The sequence below is a fragment of the Oryctolagus cuniculus genome, chromosome 3 (genome assembly GCF_964237555.1).
Source record: "Oryctolagus cuniculus chromosome 3, mOryCun1.1, whole genome shotgun sequence".
Lineage (NCBI taxonomy): Eukaryota > Metazoa > Chordata > Mammalia > Lagomorpha > Leporidae > Oryctolagus > Oryctolagus cuniculus.
The window spans coordinates 75,360,079-75,380,456 of record NC_091434.1 but is presented as its reverse complement, the minus strand read 5'-3'; the positions used below and the strand labels follow the sequence as shown (position 1 = coordinate 75,380,456).

General features: G+C 37.4%; 1 protein-coding gene across 5 annotated transcripts in view; it reads right to left on the bottom strand.

Moving 5' to 3' along the window:
• LOC100009591 (sodium channel protein type 1 subunit alpha) overlaps positions 1-20,378 on the bottom strand; it is a 161,377-nt gene that overhangs the window by 61,606 nt on the left and 79,393 nt on the right. For 4 of the 5 annotated variants that reach the window (XM_051848547.2, XM_070070737.1, XM_051848546.2 and 1 more), the window contains 2 exons: positions 19,535-19,847; positions 460-577 (listed from right to left, as the gene is read on the bottom strand). In XM_051848547.2, coding sequence (XP_051704507.1) covers positions 460-577; positions 19,535-19,798 — 382 coding nt within the window. In that variant the 5' untranslated portion in view covers positions 19,799-19,847. Of the gene's footprint in view, positions 1-459; positions 578-19,534; positions 19,848-20,378 lie in introns of those variants that run through there. The other variant, XM_070070738.1, reaches the window with a different exon arrangement.

The window sequence follows — 20,378 nt, the reverse complement described above, 5'->3', positions numbered from 1 at the left end:
CTGATATTCACTCATGGAAAATATGCTTAGTGATTTAAGGTATATTAAAGTATTTTACATCATAACTCTGGCTAAATTGTCATCTGGAAGTAGATTTTTCTACTTAGTATATCTTAGTATATCTTTATTCACCACAAATTCTATATAATTCTAAACCTCATACACAAATGATAAAGATAAGTACAGCTACTTTCTAGTAGATTTACAGGATTCAGTACATACACTAAAGATAACAGCTACACATGGACACACACACAAACACGTCACATTAAACACTTTAAAAATTTCAGTGACATCTATGTGATTAACTGACTTTCAGGATCAGCCTTATCTGACAAAATATGGAAAATGAGAGTGACGAAAGGTATAGAATATGGAATTTCCCAGCTTAATATTTTCTACAAAGTACTTATAGATTATGTACAAATAGTTGATATTAACCACTTGAAAAAGGATATGAATGTACCAAAATCTTAATAGCTATTTTCCTAAGAGGATTGAAGGGAGTTAAAATGTACAGGGCGGAGGTGGCACTGAACCGGAAGATGGCCTTCCCTTTATTCAATACTATAAAAGTCTGTAAGACAGGAACACAACATAGAAGTATAAAAGTATAAACCAGGTAATCTCTAGTATCTACTTCCTGTTATATGTCGTAGCGAATTATCCCAGTGTCGTGCGAGAAGCCAGCACAATCACCAGTTCTGATGTGTAACATGAAGAAAACTGTCACTGGATCTCATCTTCACTAGGGAGGACATCCAGTGATAGCACTTACCTTTTACCTGGTACTTACCTTCAGTTTTACGGAACATAAGACAATTAGCCCAGAGAATTCATTTTCTGAATATTTTAAATGTTTGAGCTAAATGGAAGTCTTAAATAGCTGCACAATTCATTTCATTCTAAAAATCTTAGGGTGCTACATTCCTTTCAAACATCTGGAAAATTAATCCTGTGGAATGTAAAGTCATTCAATAGAACTGATACTATTTTTGAATATTCCTTTACCATCTATGCTCATAGAAAAAACATATTATCACTCTAGTTGTAATAGAAAATAAAAACAGTCACCATCAAACCCCCTCCTATGTTTGATGGGTGTAATCCAATAATTGATTTCTGGAGGCCAGGTTCGCGGGAGAGTATCTTTTGACCAGGAGTGCTAAATTCTGTATTGGGATTTCAGAGTTAGCTGACACATTGAATTCTAATCCCAGTTGACTGTCCTGGCACACAGGAAAAGCTCAAAGGCCCTGGACAATCCAGGATCCATTAATATAAATGAAATTCCATTCCAAAAATTAGACTTATTTGAAAGCAATTGTCACTGTTCAGACAAAAAATATAAGAAACAAGGTATAATAGTGTATGAAGACTCATCACACAGTGTTTTTAAAGGCATTTACTTATAATTAAGACAGAGCCTGCAGTGGGAGAAAGCCTTTTTCTCTGTAAATATATTTAAGGAAGAGAATTTTAAGTTTTTTTAAGCTTAAATTTACATATTCTTCAAAAGCTCTGCTTTTTTTGTGGCTTTAGGTGCAATTCTGCATAGCAGGAATATATAACCATACAGGAAGCTGTATGTTTATTTTCTACTAAAAGTCTGATAATTCTTTATTCTTTACATTTAGTCATCTGGTCATTAGTAGATTTCTCACTTCTTTTACTCGCCTACCTTCAAAATTTACTAAATTCAAGTAATAGCCCCAATGTATTTGCTGAGTTGCTGCTTGGAATTAGCATCTCCTATCTGGTGTGGGTAGAAGTATCCTAAATAGACATTGAAAGGATGGTTACTCTACCAGTGCTGTTCTGAAAGTGATTCCTGGGTTGAGATGAGTTAGGCACAGATATTGAGAAATGTATTTTGAACTATATGAAACAACTTGACAAACTAATTTTTGTGCCATTTGAATCTAAAAATGAAATAATGGTGAGTTGTGGTTTTGGGGTCTATTTTTTTATTTTTATTTATTTATTTTTATTTTTTGACAGGCAGAGTGGACAGTGAGAGAGAGAAAGAGAGAAAGGTCTTCCTTTGCCATTGGCTCACCCTCCAATGGCTACCGCAGCCGGCGCACTGCAACCCGCGCACCGCGCTGATTGATGGCAGGAGCCAGGTACTTATCCTGGTCTCCCATGCAGGTGCAGGGCCCAAGTACCTAGGCCATCCTCCACTGCACTCCCTGGCCACAGCAGAGAGCTGGACTGGAAGAGGGGCAACTGGGACAGAATCCGGCGCCCCGACCGGGACTAGAACCCGGTGTGCCGGAGCTCAAGGTGAGGGTCTATTTTTTATTTCAATTTTCTAGAAATTATTTGTAATGCATTTTAGAGAAGAATGGAGGCCTCCATTTTTACCATCAGAGTTTGAGAAGCACTGGTCTAAGGGGAACCTCTGACTACATTCCCTCTACCACCTTTGAAGCAGCATGAATCTAGCATATAATAAGAAAGCTGTTCCATAAAGTTCATGTGTGAGTATGTGTGTGTGTGTGTGTGTGTGTGTGTGTGTGTGTGTGTTGGGGAAGAGGGACATACGCCTATGCTTACTAGAGGAACAATTACACAATGTTGTCTCTGGTGACAACACTCAGCCCTCTTTTTCTATGATTCATTCAGTTCCTCTGTCCTTAAGTGACACTGTGAGATAATCATAAAATGTGAACAGCCTTATGCAACGCAAATGCTTTTGCCTTTGGAAATACCAGCATCCAAGGACACAGAGAGGCCAAAAGTGAGTCGACTCAGGACTGAATACGGTCCACCTTTCAAATCTATGGTATGTGCTCATTTCACCAAAAATACGCAAAGTAAAACATGATAAAAACAGTGAGAGTTAGAGAGGAGTACTAGGAAAATTAAAGCATCAATATGTATATAAGTTGATTTTGTGATAGTTCTAGTGATACAAAGAACTAAATCATGTGCTTGAAGGTGAGGGTGGGCAAGATGCAACTGATTGTGACTCAGTGGACAAGGGAAATAAGCAGACTGTTGTTGAGAACATGAGACCACACACTTAGAAGAGACGACCTGTGACTCTGGCTCCTGGACACTCTCTAGCCCAAATCATGAACAGTGGAAATAACAGGGAAGAGAGAAAAGATACCGGGGTGGGAGGGAGCAAAAGCAAAAGACAAAGCTAGAGATGCCAAAATATAGGGTGAGGCAGTGATGGCATATTCTGCCTTGAGAACTAACAGAAAGAAAGAAACTCAACTGGGAAACTGAACAGAGAAGGGCCCACAAAGGGAGGATGGAGGGATGAGCTGGGCAGAGTGTTTAATGAAAGCACCGCACCTCTAATGCTGATATATGATTCCAAACCTAAAGAGTCCTTTGACACTGAGGAATTAAAACTTTTTTTTTTTGACAGGCAGAGTTAGACAGACAGACAGAGAGAGAGAGAAAGAGAGACACAGAGAGAGAAAGGTCTTCCTTCCATTGGTTCACCCCCGAAATGGTTGCTACGGCCAGCGCACTGCGAAGATCCGAAGGCAGGAGCCAGGTGCTTTTCCTGGTCTCCCATGGGGTGCAGGGCCCAAGCACCTGGGCCATCCTCCACTGCACTCCCGGGCCACAGCAGAGAGCTGTACTGGAAGAGGAGCAACTGGGACAGAATCCGGTGCCCTGACCGGGACTAGAACCTGGGGTGCCGGTGCCGCAGGTGGAAGATTAGCCTAGTGAGCTGCGGCGTCAGCCCAGGAATTAACACTTTGACATATAAGGAAGCTTTGCTGATTCTAAGATGTCTTCCTAGAATATAAAATTAAAGGAATATGTAAATTATTTTATACCTTAATGTTTACAAGATTTATGTGTACATTTTATATATGTCTGCAATTTGAATTTATAAATGGATTAGTAAGGGTTCACTGTACAACAATCTTGTGCTGCTTCAGTTTGCTACAAGGCATACAGGGGACCATGGTGTCCTTGACAGATCTATCCAGGAAACTGACAATAAGTTGGACATTGAAGGACCATTTTTACAGGATTTCTTCTGTGAGGACATTTCTTATTTCACATTGGAATACATATGTTTATGTGCTAACCACACATATGAGACTTTAAAGTGCTTATTGGGTTTATGGGTCTCCCCAAAAAGCAAAAGAATCCAGACTTATGTAATAATGCGATATATAGAATTTTCAACATACTATCATTTTTATGTCAGCAAGTAGATTCTATATGGAACTTCGTATTTATTATATGCAATGGATCTGATGTGTGCTTCCTTATCTGTCAGTATCTAACCTCCATAAATTTGCTTACATTGCAAAGAGACCCATCACTCAGTTAATCAGTGTTAAGAACTAAGAAAAGGGGATTGGCATTTGTGGTGTAGTAAAGTCACCACTTGCAATGTAGGCAATTGCTGGCATCTCGTGTGGACATTGGTTTAAGTCCTGGCTGAATCACTTCTGATCCAGCTCCCTGCTGATGTACCTGGGAAAGCAGCATAAGATGGCTCAATTCCCTGAGCTCCTGCTCACATGGGAGACCTGAGAGTGGCTCCTGGCTCCTGGCTTTGAACTGGGCCAGCTCCAGCTGTTGTAGCCATTTGGGGAGTAACCAATGGATGCAAAGTTCTCTCTCTCTCTCTCCTCTCCTCTCTCTCCTTTCTCTCGCTTTCTCTTCCTCTCCTTTCTTCTCCAAACTCTGTGTTTCAAATAAATAAATAAGCCTTAAAGAAAGTTTGAAAAAAAGAAAGGATACTTGACTTGAAAGATCCTCACACACGTATTTCTTCAAATAGTGTTATATATGGTACTGAAGGGAGAGAAGAATCAGAAGGGAACACTGTTTCATTTCAGAGACAGTTAAGTAACTCTAAGGATTTCGAACATAAGCAGAGAGAATAGAGCACTTCAAAAAGTCATGGAAAACAACTAAAGATAAGTTTGCGGGGCTAGTGCTATGGTGCAGTGGATCAAGCTGCCATCTGCAGTGCCGGCATCGCTTATGGACACAGATTCAAGATCTGGCTGCTCCATTTCCAATCCAGCTCAGCAAAAGATGGCCCATGTCCTTGGGCCCCTGCTCCTATGTGGGAGACCTGGAAGAAGCTCCTGGCTCCTGGCTTCAGACTGGCACAGCCCTGGCTGTTGTAGCCATAGGGGGAGTGAACCAGAAGATGGAAGATTTCTCTCTCTCCTTCTCTTTCTCTGTAACTCTTTCAAATAAATAAAATAAATCTTAAAAATAGGATAAGTTTGTTTTGCAAAAAATATTTTGAATTCCATGTATATGAAGGGTCTTCAACAAGTTCCTGAAAAATACATATTATGAAAAATTTTGCATGGATTTCAAAAAGTTTATGCCAAAATAAGCTTATCTTTTAACTCCATTTTCTGAAAACCATTTGAAATATTTTTGTATTTGTCTTCTCCATTTTACACATAAGGAAAGTTTTCAGACACTACACCAGATGTTATTGTACTGCAAACTGTATAAATAAATCTCATATAGCTTTAAGCAAATCAGGATTCATGAACTGTTCACTTCATTTTTGATTTATAAAACAGTATACTAGGTGGCTTATTTTAGTGAAGTATCTTAAGATGCTTTAAATTTAAGTATTTTAATAAAATTGCATTTATACAACTCCTCAGAATAATTTCTATTGCATTCAGTAGTTTCATTACAAAAGCAACAGTTCAAACCCGGAGGTGAAGGAGAAAAGACAGATGGCAGCATATAGCTGGAAATGGGCTTTTCTGAACAGCCCAAGGCTGATATGAACATTGACGTGGCTGGTCCCAGATGCTGGCACCAACAGTTTGTCCTTCAGTAGATTTCAGTCATATCTATGACTATTCTTAAAATTTGTCCCTTCACTTATTTGTTAAAGGGCTAAAATTAATGCTTGAATTACAGTCCTATAGAATGTTAAAAAATTCATTCAATCATTTTAATATATGCATAATTATTTTCTGCCTGAGAACATGGCAGTTGTTACTGAATTAGAAACTTGATTTCATATATGAAAAATCACTTCAAAGATCTATTTGCAGGAGTGTAAAATTCTTCCAATAGAGGTTGTCCTTGCTTGTCAATAAATTCTTCATATGTACTTACCAAAGCCAAGTAACATTTATTGAGCACCTCTATGAGTTGGTAATACAGATGAGCATTGTAGTCACTTGGAAAGTAGCATGGAGCTGGTTTTACTTTCAGTTGATTTCAACTCAAAATGCATGTATTAAATGTTTAGTAAAATATTTGCAAAGCCTTGTACTACAGTCAAAACAAAGATATGCTAGTCATACCCAAGGAATTCTAGAACTAAGGAATGTTCAACTATCTACAATTCATTCTCCTAGGAGAAAAACAAGGAAAATCAGTGGAAGGTTTATGGAGGCCAGCACTGTCCAATAAAAATACAGTGTGAGTACAAGTCTGAGCCACAGTAATGATTTTAACATTTCTAAAAAAATACATGTATTAACAACATTAACAAGAGAAAAAGGAAGTAGGTGAAATAAATTTTAAAAATGTTTTCTTTAACCTTATATATCTATAATATTACCACTAGAAAGTAAAGACAACTGTAAGAATTATTGAGATATTCTACATCATTTTTTTCTCACTATCCCAAATCTTCCAAATATGGCCTCAGCCCATTAGGCACCAGTAGACAACTTGGCTAATGACTGCTGACATAGAGTAACACCATTTATTGTTCAGTGGGTAATACCTTCTTTAGCAACCCTTGGTTGGTAAAAATCATTTCCTATTTTAAAGAAAATTGTTCCACAGAGAAACTGGTAAACACCGCTGGCAATCAGCAATTTAATGATCTGGTGAGCAGCATTAGGATAATGTAAGTGCAGTTTATCTCGTGCAGGGGTATAGACACTACAGTCAGATGTTTGGTTCACTAACTGACTCTGCTGCCTTAAAGCAGTGAGATTCTGGACAAGTTACTAACTCCTCAGCGACTCAGTTACCTCCTCTGAAAAGTGGAATAAATGAGCATAACTAATAGTGCTGCTGTGATTCCAAATCAGTGGGTCATATTCTGATGCCTTGCACTGTGTGCTTTATATAACACAGATGATTCTGTAGTAGTAGAGCTATCAATCTGGCTTTGTTGTTTTTAATTCATAATTTTGAAAAATCACTAGTGATTGTCCAAATTATCAATGTTGTGATATACATGAGTTAAAATCCTTCCCCTTGACCTAACCGCATAGTCATTAAAGAAACAATAATGTTATAGTAGGTTGGTAGAAACTGCTATTAGGAAAATTTATTTTTTACTATTTAGTAATTTTTTTCTTTGGGTTTATAGAAATCATTTGTTCATAATTTATTTCCAGGATGAACATTAAATTGAACAATCTATGGCTTAATTTTCTTTGGTAAATATAGCCATTACCTTATACTTTAATTCAAACTAGAGGACATATTCTTAAAAGTATATAGCTTTAATATAAGCTAACTTTGTATTTTATCTAAATGTTATCAGAAAATTGCCAATTAACAGGACTGATTCCAAATGTATTGTACTTTCCTTGTCTTAAAGTAAATCTAGTAAAAGACAAGAAGTGATAAAGAAAATTGAGCTGTGATGATGAATAATATAAAAACTTTTGAATGTGTCCCTGGCTGAAAATTTATCCTTTAGCCACAAAGTTTGAAACAGGTAATTTTGAACCTATACATCAGCAATGTTTCAAAATTTCCTTCGGAAGTTAATTTTTTGGAATTTTGAACATATTTTCTCATAGGGAAAAAAAATCTATATGTTACATGTAAATCTCCAGACCCAAAAGTCTATCTAACTCTTAAGTACAATTCTGAATTAATGGCACTATGCAACTTGACCACTTGTATAAGGTGTTATTCTGAAAATGGCAATAGGCTCTCAGTTGGCTCAGCTTCTGTCCAAAAGTGATATCAAATATCTCCCAGGTCTAAGATGCTATCTTAGGAAGAGGTTCTAGCCAGTAGAGGCAGAATGGGGACCAGATGGCAAGAGGAGAGATGTTTCAGAGTTTGGAGTATGAAGAACTAACTGCTTAGAAGACCAAGAGATTCCTGTTAGTACGCATTTTGGAGGACACTTTTCATTCTGAATCAATTCCATGGCATCTAATCCTATGTTTTTGCCTGAAGATGCTCTACATGATTTCATCTACATATCTTATTTGTTTTAACCTGTGGATGTAGGCCAAAACTCCTTTCCTTTTCCAACTCACTGAGCGATGAAAAGTTTTCTAGGAGGTTCTCTGCCTGACTCTGAAGTGAGCATGTAATATTAACTTTTTTTCCTCTCATAGTCTAATTTAATTTTTCCTTTTAGTATGATTAAAATAGTAAAAATTAAGGATGATCAGTCTAAAGAACAACCCATGACAGTGACGTACCTGTACCCCACCAAGTGATAACATATAGCCTTCACTTAAATACAGATGTGTACTTTTTTTTATTTGACAGATAGAGTTAGACAGTGAGATAGAGAGACAGAGAAAAAGGTCTTTCTTCCGTTGGTTCACTTCCCAAATGACTACCATGGCCGGCGCTGCACTGATCCAAAGCCAGGAGCCAGGTGCTTCTTCCTGGTCTCCCATGCAGATGCAGGGGCCCAAGCACTTGGACCATCCTCCACTGCCTTCCTGGGCCACAGCAGAGAGCTAGACTAGAAGAGGAGCAACCAGGACTAGAACCTGGTGCCCATATGGGATGGTGGTGCCGCAGATGGAGGATTAACCAAGTGAACCATGGAGCCGGCCCCCAGATGTGCACTTTAAGACATGGATTATGGACTAGAAGCCCACAGAGATTAGGTGGTCATCATACCTGCCAATTCTTGACCTATATGTCAGTAATGATAGATCTGTTGTTTCAAGAGAAATCCTAAATATGTGTTATTGTGTATGGATTTGTGACAAAGAGAGAGAGACATAGATATCTTGACTTATAAGTATTGGGAAATAATTCAAAATTTTAAACAGTATTGTGTAACTCCAAAAAAATATGTGGACTTGAGGCCTCATACAAAAGGGAAGAATATCACCTATAGAAGAGACTGTAAAATTGAAATTGCTTGTCTCCATGCTTTTCAGTTGTGTCAAATAGGGGTTGGGATCAGTGGAGGACATGGCCTCACTGAATGTGCCTAGCTACATTCTCATTAGATAATGCTATAAATGTCCTTACCTGTATCTAAAAGAAAGGAAATCTATGATCACAATTCAAATGGTAAAATACGGAGGTGAACTATACATCAGCTCTGTAATATCAGTATGTTCATGGATCTGTGCTTAGCTGATTTTTCTTTGTCTGGAAAGAACAAATTTGAGTCTCAGCTTGATTACAAACTTGCTGTATGGAAACTATGAGGAAATTATTACACTTTAATTTCTCCAGTCCAAGAGAAAAGATGATAATAATAACAACTTCAGGGTTGGTTTGAGTTTGAAATAAAAGAAAATGCATCTATGCCTTTAGTGAATTATAAAGTCTTTCATAAATATAAGGGTTATAATGTTTTAAATGCATGCCTATGTGTCTAGTTCTTAAATATACACACATAAGAATATTTCTGTTGGTCAAAGCAGTGTCAATTTTCAAATTTAAATTTTCAGATTAAATATCTTCCCTCTCAAACATTATATCACAGAAAATGATGCCCGCAGTTTTCTGCAATCTGACACCTAAACATCACACCTTCAAAATAGATTCTGATTTTAGCCGCTACTCTTTAGGCCCAGCCTCCACAAATACTTCCAGCTTATTTTTCTTTGATTTATTAGTTCACTGTGTTCTCCATAGAGAAGCTAGTATAATTTTTAATAATGTAAAGTGAACCGTGTCAATTCTGTACCAACAAACTTAAGAATTCATTTTTGCTCTAAAAATAGACTTCACACTCTCTGAGATCTACTAAGATGTGGCCCTCATAAGCCTCAGGCTCATCGTCTCAACATCATCTTATTCTCCTTTTAGGTACTACAATCCAGCTCTCTTTGTCTCCTTATATACTATTCCTTTTCCCTGGGAAACTCTTCTCTTTTTTTAGCCTTCAGATCTAAATTTAAACACCATTTCCTAACAGTTTCCTGAATCAATCCTCTTTTTTAAAAAGTGCTTATCATTGTAACAGAAGCTTTTCTAATTATTTTAGAAGCAGATTAATATAATTGAATCTCCAAGCTCTTAGTTTTTCACAGGCAAAGGAAGCCTCAGTGGTGAGGTGACAAGTCAGGCTTTGGGAAATACTACTGATATAGAAGATGAGAATAATAGCTTGCAAAGTGGCATGAGTCAAGGGACAGGAAGAGCAACTACAAAAAATTGGTCTGATTGCAAATCCAATGTAGCATGACAATGGGCCACAGAACTTCACAGATTTGGTTTTAAATCTGGTCCCCATTATTTAGTACCTTTGTTATCTTAGGCAAATTACTTACCTTCTGCTGCATTATTTTGAAATAAAAACAAGATCTTTCTTGGAAAGAACTGAGGATTAAATAACAATCATAAATATCCCAACATACAGTAGAAAGAATGCAGAGCTATTGCTTTTGCCTGCCTAGCACACTGTCTTCTTTACTAACCCCCATTCTCTTCCTTCTGGAGAACATCCCTGCTCCATTGTCTGCCCACGTGGCTTGGGTGAAGCTAACCCAGCTCCTGGCAATATGGGTCAGTTTGTGACACTGACCTAACCCATGAGACCATCACATTCCCATGACCACAGTGATTGGCTCAGTGGAGACCACGAAACCTAATTAGTGACACTTCCAGGACTTCTGCTAGAGTTTTTGAAGAAAACTTCAGCTCTTATTCTTGGGATTATCAGCTTAGTTGGTAATCGGATGTTGGCTTAGTGCTCCTGGTAGCTGTCTCTGCCACCCTGCAAATGAGGTCAGCATAGGAGAAAGTAGAACAAAAATGGAAGACTGTCCTGACAATGTTGTTTTAATACTATACCAGATTTTTTTTATTTGACAGGCAGAGTTAGACAGTGAGAGAGAAAGACAGAGAAAAAGGTCTTCCTTCCGCTGGTTCACTCCCCAAATGGCCACCATGGCCGGCGCTGCGCCAAACCGAAGGCAGGAGCCAGGTGCTTCTTCCTGGTCTCCCATGCAGATGCAGGGGCCCAAGCACTTGGGCCATCCTTCACTACCCTCCCAGGCCACAGGAGAGAGCTGGACTGGAAGAGGAGCAACCGGGACTAGAACCCGGTGCCCATATGGGATGCTGGCGCCACAGCCAGAGGATTAACCAAGTGAGCCATGGCGCCGGCCCCACCAGATCTTTTTTAAATACTGAAACCAAATAAACTCCATTGATTTCCTTTTTTTAAAAAAATTATTGCTGTTAGGTTTTGGTTGCCTTCAACCAAAGGGTCTCTTACTAATATAGTCACTATTTCATAAATGCTAACCTTCATCTTATGTGGCAACACATACTCTTGAGACTTTTTCTGAAACAGACTGGGAGATGAAAAAGAAAGGAGAATAAGAAAGAAATAGTGAGTGAGAGGAGAAAGATTAAGAAGCCAACTACAATGCCTAGGATGTACAGGAGAGTCTAGGTGACTGGAACTGATGATATTCAAAGAACAGTTGTTAATTAGAGACTTTCCATATGAAAATCCATGGAATCATAAACTTTTAACTATCATATACTTATCTGATTTTATAAGTCATTTTATAAAAACAATCTAATCCAAATAGAACACAAGACAAGCAGCTCCATGCCTAATCTAACAACTAACAACTTCAATGGCAATGACAGACCAGGCATAGATTCTAGGCCCCTCAGGCAGTGCTCCTGTAATGGTACATGAGATAATCAAACAAGGAGTACATTTTAAAAATGATTGCATGTCTGTTTTCCATAATTAACAAACTTATCTATTTTCACTAGATTGCCAAAATACCTCATTCTATTTCCAGTAAATTGTCACATTGTCAGAAGGCTATTTCCTCCCATGGTACTAATGAGTCATCTGTAATTTCAAGAACAAGAAGAGAGATAAGTTTTCTGTAATAAGGAGTGGGTGGAGAATTTCAATGTACAGCCAAATGGTGTAAAATCAACCCAAGCTATGAAAGCAAACTGAAAAAAAATCCCTTAGAAAAAAGGTGTTCTCACAAACTAAAGTGAGTCTTGCTATGCAATTAAAAATAATAAACAAAAAGAATCCAACATGGAATTGCGTTCTGAAAACCTCAGGATTAGAGTTAACATGGTATGGGAAATTGTATAACTGTGTACGGTGGCTTTTTTTTTTTAAACCATGACTGTTACCTTGGACTTGTGAAGACTTAACAAATATGAGGGTGAAAGTTCCTAATGCTTCCATATACTAGGGAGTTCAAGATATGGTTGCTACCATGTCTTCAGTTACTACTACAATATCACTGCTTTTGGTCTAAACTACCTTACCAGTTTTAGCAGAATTTTTGACCATTATATAACTTGAACATCTTAAACTAGGACAAAGAGGATAAAAATATGTGGGCATATGCCATTGGAACATACACCATCGGCAGTGACATTTCCATAAGCTCACTGACATTGTCTTTGTAAAAGATCACAGACTGCTTTGGTACAGTGTTGTCATCTCTATCCTCAGAAATTCCTTGCATGTATACCACTGCACCTCAGACTGAAACAGAAAGAATGGATTCTGCAGCCACTTCTGTGTGCTGACGTTTGAATGTTTACACCCTCCAAAACTCAGGTTGAGATTCAGCTGCCATTGTAAAAGTATTAAGTGGGATGAATGCTTCTATAAAAAGATGGGTATGCTACCCCTTGTCCCCTTGCTCTCTCTCTGTTCTCTCTTGGCCTGATCTCTCTCTCGCACCCTTCTGCCTTCCATCATGTGATGATGCAGCAAGAAGTTCCTTGCCAGAGACCAACTGCTTTAACTTGGGCTTCCCAGCCTCAAGAAAAGTGAAACAATAAATTTCTGTTCTTTGCAGATCACCCATTTGTTATTAAAAAAAAAAACAGTTAAGAACTGTGTTACAGTAGCACAAATGGACTAAGAGTCAGCTTTGTTAATTCTATACAATATTAAAAAAAGAGATGAGAAGCTTTGTGTATTAATACAAACAGCCCATTAATTATTATATTGAAGTTCAAACTTAGGGAATCATTGGCCTAATTGATATTTGCATATTGCAACTCACCCTGGCAACCAAATCCACGTCATCAACATGAGTGGCAAATCTTATCCTAAGAAACATTTTTCCAGCTGGTATTTGCACCATTAAACCCATTAGCTGCACCAAGAATACTGGATGTGTGTTAAGCATTGTTTTAATGAAAACCACCCCAACAATCTCAGATATCCAAGTTATTAAGATGAAACTGGCAATCAAATATTGAAAGAATTATTCATATATTTAAAAGGTTGAGATTTTGCTAAATATCTCAACTAACTGAGCACCTAAAAGGAAACCTGTTGAAGTGAAATACATACCATGAGAAACAATGACATGATCAGCACTTGTCCTATAGAGAACAACTTACTACTTCATTCCTTGGAGTACTTTTTTGTTCTACTTAATACCATTGGTTGAAGTCTTTAATTAACACACAGTTATTCTTAGGTGTTTAAATCTAGCTGAAAAGTGATCCACATTAAATATAAGAGTGGAAATAAGAGAGGGAGGAAATGTATAGTTCGGCACATGCTCAATTGGACTTATCCCTAATGGTAGAGTTAGAAATTGCCAGGGGATTCCAAATCAATATATCAGGGTGGTATGTACCAATGCCATCTCACTAGTCAAAGTGATCAATTTCAGTTCATAATTGATCATAATGATAGGATTAAGAGTCAAAGGGATCACATAAACAAGACTAGTGTCTGCTAATACTAACTGATAGAATTAAAAAGGAGAGAACCATCCAACACTGGAAGCAGGATACACAGCAGACCCATAGAATGGCAGATGTCCTAAACAGCACTCTGGCCTCAGAATCAGCCCTTAAGGCATTCAGATCCGGCTAAAAAGCCCATGAGAGTATTTCAGGCAAGGAAAGCCAAGGCACTGTGGGAAAAAAAAGACCTAAATGAAAGATCTCTGTGAGTGAGATCCCAGCGGAAAGAAGGAGGTACCTTTCTCTGAGGGAGGGAAGAACTTCCACTTTAACTATGGCCTTGTCTAAATAAGATCGGAGTTGGCGAACTCAAATGGCTTCCATAGCCTTGGCAGCTCATGACAAGAGCCTATGGTGATTACTGACGTCATAAATAAGAGTGTCAATTGTTAAATCAACAACAGCAGTCACTGTGCACTTACTCTCCGTGTAGGATCTCTGTCCTTAATGTGTTGTACTATGAGAATTAACAGTATAACTAGTACTCATACAGTACTTTATACTTTGTGTTTCTGTGTGGGTGCAAACTGTTGAAATCTTTACTTAGTATATACTAAATTGATCTTCTGTATATAAAGAGAATTGAAAATGAATCTTGATGCAAATGGGATGGGAGAGGGAGTGGGAGATGGGATGGTTGCAGGTGGGAGGGCAGTTATGGGGAGAAAAGGCCGCTATAATCCAAAAGTTGTACTTTGGAAATTTATATTTATTAAATTAAAAAATTTAATCAAATTTACTCAGAATTTAAGACTGCCTCAATAATGAATCCAATTAGGAAAGAAAATTTAAGACTAGAAATAATATATAGGCAACTTATAGAAATCTTTAAAATACAAAAATGCAAAAGAAGGAAATTTCATATAGTGAAATCATGTGTTCTAAATACACCATGTTAGTTTTTCAGGACTTCAGTTTCACAAAAATTGCTTTTGCTGCTGAATGACTTTCATTTAAAGGTTTGCTTGATGTCAGCTCTGTAGGAAAGCCAAGGATATTCCTACCTTGGGGAAAACTCTTTTCTGATAACAATATTTCTCTTATCAGGTTGTTCTACTTGCACATTGTGATTTGTTCCAAAATTCCAAAATGTTTTCTCTTCCTCCCACAATGTGCTTTTGTAGATAAGGATAGAAGATGTTAAATACAAATTCAAATGTGAGCCTAACAATATTCATAAGCATTATCTTATCCCAGGAGTCTGACTGACTAGTCATTTCAACAGAGTTAGTCTTTCATCTTCAGTTTTAAGACATTTAAGTATTTTGAAAAGGTTTGCATAATTTTATTTTGTACTTGCTTTTATATCCTTTGTTTCATATATAATTCATGATAAACAATCATAGATTTTTATTTGGGAACATTGACTCAAAACAGTGATGTTTATCAGTCTGAAGGTCTTTAATTTAAAAGATTAGAATTTCTGGTTGTCACATGAAGAATCACTATACTAGTCAACATGCAAAAGCTTGAACTTTCTCAATAGCAAACTATTTATTGTTTTACAAATAAGGATGCAGCACAGAAGCTGGGATGCTAGATTTCATCCCTGTTGGATTAACAGGTAGATAGTGATGTCCAGCCAGAGAAGTGTGGGCTGGGTAGGCCTGCTGAGGATGGAGCCCACTTACCCGTAGCAAGAGCAGTGTCCTAATAAACTGGATACATTCAAATGCTATAAATAAAGTGACATATTATATGACATAGATGAATTTCTGTGGAAACACAACAAAGGTCTTCTTCCTTAATTTTAAATAAGTTAAAATGGTTAAATAACTGGATTGTCTGCATTTTTACTTTCCTTATCCAAATAAAACTCTCATCATAGTTGATTGACTTTGAGCTTTGGGTTTTCAAATTTCACATTAAATTCATTTCTAAAGAACTGATTTAGTCCATCCCACTCCTTGGAATTTACCCAAATGGAATTAAAGGGGAGAAAAAAAGAGCCATTTGCACCTCAATATTTGTTGCAGCTCAATTCACAATAGCTAAGACATGGAATCAACCTAAATGTCCATCAACGGATGACTGGATAAAGAAACTATGGGATATGTACTCTATGGAACACTATACAGCAGTAAAAAACAATGAAATCCGGGCATTTACAACAAAATGGAGGAATCTGGAAAACATCATGCTGAATGAAATAAGCCAGTCCCAAAGGGACAAATATCATATGTTCTCCCTGATCGATGGCAACTAAACGAGCATCTAAAATGATACCCATTGAAGTGAAATGGACACCATGAGAGACAAAGACATGATCAGCCCTTGTCTAGACTGTTGAGGAACAACTTACTATTTTATTCCTTTTAGTATTTTTGTTGTTGTTGCTCTGTTTGTTCTAGATAAGACCACTGGTTGAACTCTGTAATCAGTGCACAATCATTCTTAGGCGTTTAAAATTAACAGAAAAGTGATCTTTGTTAAACATAGGAGTGGGAATAAGAGAGGGAGGAGATATATAGGTTGGCACATGCTCACTCGGACTTACCTCCAATGGTGGAACTAGAAATGTGCCAGGGGATTTCAACTCAATCTTACCAAGGAGGCAGGTACCAATGCCAGTGCACTTGGTAAAGTGATAAGTATAAATACACAACCGATCAAAAAGATAGGGTATGTGTCGATGAGATTTCACAAATAAGACCAGTGTAAGCAAATAATGAAGGATAGAATTAAAAAGGAGAGAATGATCCTGCAGGGGAAACAGGACACACAGCAGATTCATAGAATGGCAGCACTCCTGCCGCAGAATCAACCCTTGGGACATTCGGATCTGGCTAAAAGGTCCATGAGAGTCTCACAGGCATGGAAAGCCATGACACAGTGGCAAAAAACAATCTAAATGAAAGATCCTGGTGAACAAGACCCCAGCAGAAGGAACAGGCTATCAAGGAGAGAGGCGCCTTTCTCTGAAGGGAGGAAGGAACTTCCACTGTGATACGGCCTTGACTAAACAAGTTCAGAGTCAGTGAACTCAAGGGGCTTCCATAGCCTAGACAGCTCATAGCAAGATTTGATTTGGTGATTGCTGACGCCATAAATAAGAGTGCCAATTGTTAAATCAACAACGGGAGTCACTGGGTACATGCTCCCCACGTAGGATCTCTGTCCTTAATGTGTTCTACTATGAAACTTAAAAACAACACTACTAGTCGAACAATACCCTATACCTTGTGCGGTTGTGTGAGTGCAGCCTGTTGAAATCCCTGCTTAGTATATACTAAGTTGATCTTCAGTATATGAAGGTAATTGAAAACGAAACGTGATGAAGGGCGGGATGGGAGAGGGAGTGGGTGAGGGGAGGGCCATGGGAGGGGGGAGGTTGGGGGGGGGAGCCACAACAATACAAAAGTTGCACTTTGCAATTCGGGACGTGCTCAAGCTGACTTACCTCAAACAGCAGAGTTAGAAACATACCAGGGGATTACAATTCAATCCCATCAAGGTGGCATGTACCACTGCCATCTCACTAGTCCAGTTCACAATTGATCATAATGATAGGACTAAGAGCCAAAGGGAGCACATAAACAAGACTAGTGTCTGCAAATACTAGCTGATAGAATAAAAAAGGGAGAGAATGGTCCAACATGGGAAGCAAGATACACAGCAGACCCATAGAATGGCAGATGTCCTAAACAGCACTCTGGCCTCAGAAACAGCCCTTAAGGCATGCAGATCTGGCTGAAAAGCCCATGAGAGTATTTCAGGCATGGAAAGCCAAGACACTCTGGCAAAACAAACAAACAAACAAACAAAAAACCCTACATGAAAGATCTCTGCGAGTGAGATCCCAGTGAAAAGTACAGGTCATCAAAGAAGGAGGTACCTTTCTCTGAAGGGAGGAGAGAACTTCCACTTTGACTATGACCTTGTCTAAATATGATCAGAGTTGGTGAACTCAAGAGGCTTCCATAGCCTTGGTGACTCATGACAAGAGCCTAGGGAGATTACTGATGCCATAAACAAGAGTGCCAATTTGTTAATTCAACAACAGGAATCACTGTGCACTTACTCCTCATGTAGGATCTCTGTCGTTAATGTGCTGTACATTGTGATTTAATGCTATAACTAGTACTCAAACAGTATTGTTCACTTTGTGTTTCTATGTGGGTGCAAACTGTTGAAATCTTTACTTAATATATACTAAACTGATCTTCTATATATAAAGAGAATTGAAAATGAATCTTGATGTGAATGGAAGGGGGGAGGGAAGGGGAAAGGGGAGGGTTGCGGGTGGGAGGGAAGTTATGGGGGGGGGGAGGGAGCCATTGTAATCCATAAGCTGTACTTTGGAAATTTATATTCATTAAATAAAAGTTTAAAAAAAAGGTGCACTTTGTAAATTCACATTTATTAAATAAAAAACTATATAACAAACAAAAAAAAGAAAAAGAAAAAAAGAACTGATTTAGTGATAAAACGTAACTATTCTCAAAATTTAAATGGCAGTTATGAGATGGATAATCTTTCTTAACTACTTAAGCTTTGACAGTACAGTGACAAAAAGGCAAAGGTAAATAAAATAAAATGAAATTTATGAAAAATTATTTTTGTCTCTTGCTGTAAAATGAAAAATTATTTTTTTAAAAAGGAAAGTGTTAGACTGATTGTATCCTGAAAAGTTAAAACAAAATTGGACATAGGGATTATCATCCTTTTGTAGTGCTTTGACCTCATAAACTCTAGCAGTCAATCAGAAGTTATTTACAAAATTGTGTTGCATCCACAGTAAAACTAATTCTTTTGGGTGTATTTGGCAAGATCCAACTTCACATAGAACTGGGTCAGCAACAGAATCCCTAACATTTTTTAGGTTTTCTAAGGCCTATGTTCTACTAAAAAGTTATAAAAGTATCCGCCTGGTTACAATCTTTGTGTCGTATCTGTCTATACAGAGTTCACGAATGTATTACATCAGGTGAAAATGATAATAAAATGTTGCAAATTCATTGAAATCACAAATTTAATATAAAATTAATACAAAAAAGATTTTATCTTTTTCTTTGCTTTTCTTCTAGGTCTGGTGAAACCATAATTACAATGAAAAATTGGGTGCTTAATACAAAGTATTTATATCAAACATGAGACAGAAAATGCATGCATGCATTCAAATATTTTGTTGGGTTCTTCAGTTTTGTTAATTCTTTCCAATAGCAATATATTTCTATGAAATGATTGAATAATTTATAAAAGTATAGTTTATGTAGAAATGCTTTTTACCTGAGAAAAATTGGAAATTATTAATTTATTATATATAACATTATGAAGAATTAGAATATTTTTCAGTTTTCTTGAAGCCCCAAATTTGTTTCATGAGAAATTAATACTAATATTTTCTGAAGTCTTTATAATTCAGGATAATTTCAAGAGCGGAAAGCACATACAATTATATAGAAATTTAATCTCAGAGAATTTAACTCAATAAATTAGCCATCTATAACATATTTTATTTAGGTATCTGTCAGGTTCATTTAGGACAGCTTTATATGTTATAAATGATTTATTTCTCATTTTTCATAAGAAAACATGCATTTCCCATTTCTTAAACAGATGGATACTAACAACATTGTGGTAATGCAGTATGTGTTGATAGTACAACAGTTCCAGGTATGCAGTAGGCAATTAGCAGCAAAACAAGACTGATTAAAAAAACACTCACTTTTTTATTGATATAGTAGGGGTCCAGGTCCTCCAGGGGCTCTGACACCATCTCTGGAGGAATGTCTCCATAAATAAATGGAAGGTTCTTTCCAGCTTCCAAGTCACTATTTGGCTTTGGGCCATTTTCATCATCATCTTTCTTGTCTGGTTTGGGATTCTTAGCCTTTTCTTCTGCAATGCGCCTTTCAATAGCTGCAAGAGACTCTCTGGTGAAGAAGTTGAAGCTGTCAGGTCCTGGTGGTACAAGCACTGTTTGCTCCATCTTGTCATCCTGCACATCTTAATTACCATCTACTCTGCATATGAAAGTCCTAAGTGAAGAAAAGAATACAGATACTTTAAGGAGAAGATTAGGAGAAGATGTTAATATCAATACATTCTTTTCATGGAATATGAACCAGAGGCTGTTAGTTTTAGTTTACTGAATTTGAAATGAAATTTATAAATAAGAATTCTTAACAACATATTTTTCTATGTCGAGTGTTGTAGAGCAGCCAATGTTTATTAATTCTTGTGCTTGACTGATATAAGAGATGTGGTATAAAATAAAAGAATGAAAATACATTGGACCAATTACCAGTCACTGATGGAGTGTTCACTCTGTGACCCATGCAGAAGATGGAGACTGTGCTCTGAGAGACAGGACAAACTCAGTCAACAAGGATGGAACAGAAAGGATTTTTCTCTGAGAGGACAGATCTGACTCTGTAGGTCAGACTAGTGACTCCTAGAGATCCTGATGAGAATAGCTTGCCACACCAAGCAATAATTATCAATCAGATAGTCACCACAGTCCAAATTGGGCCTTAATCTATCCTAAGATTTGAGATTATGGGAATTTG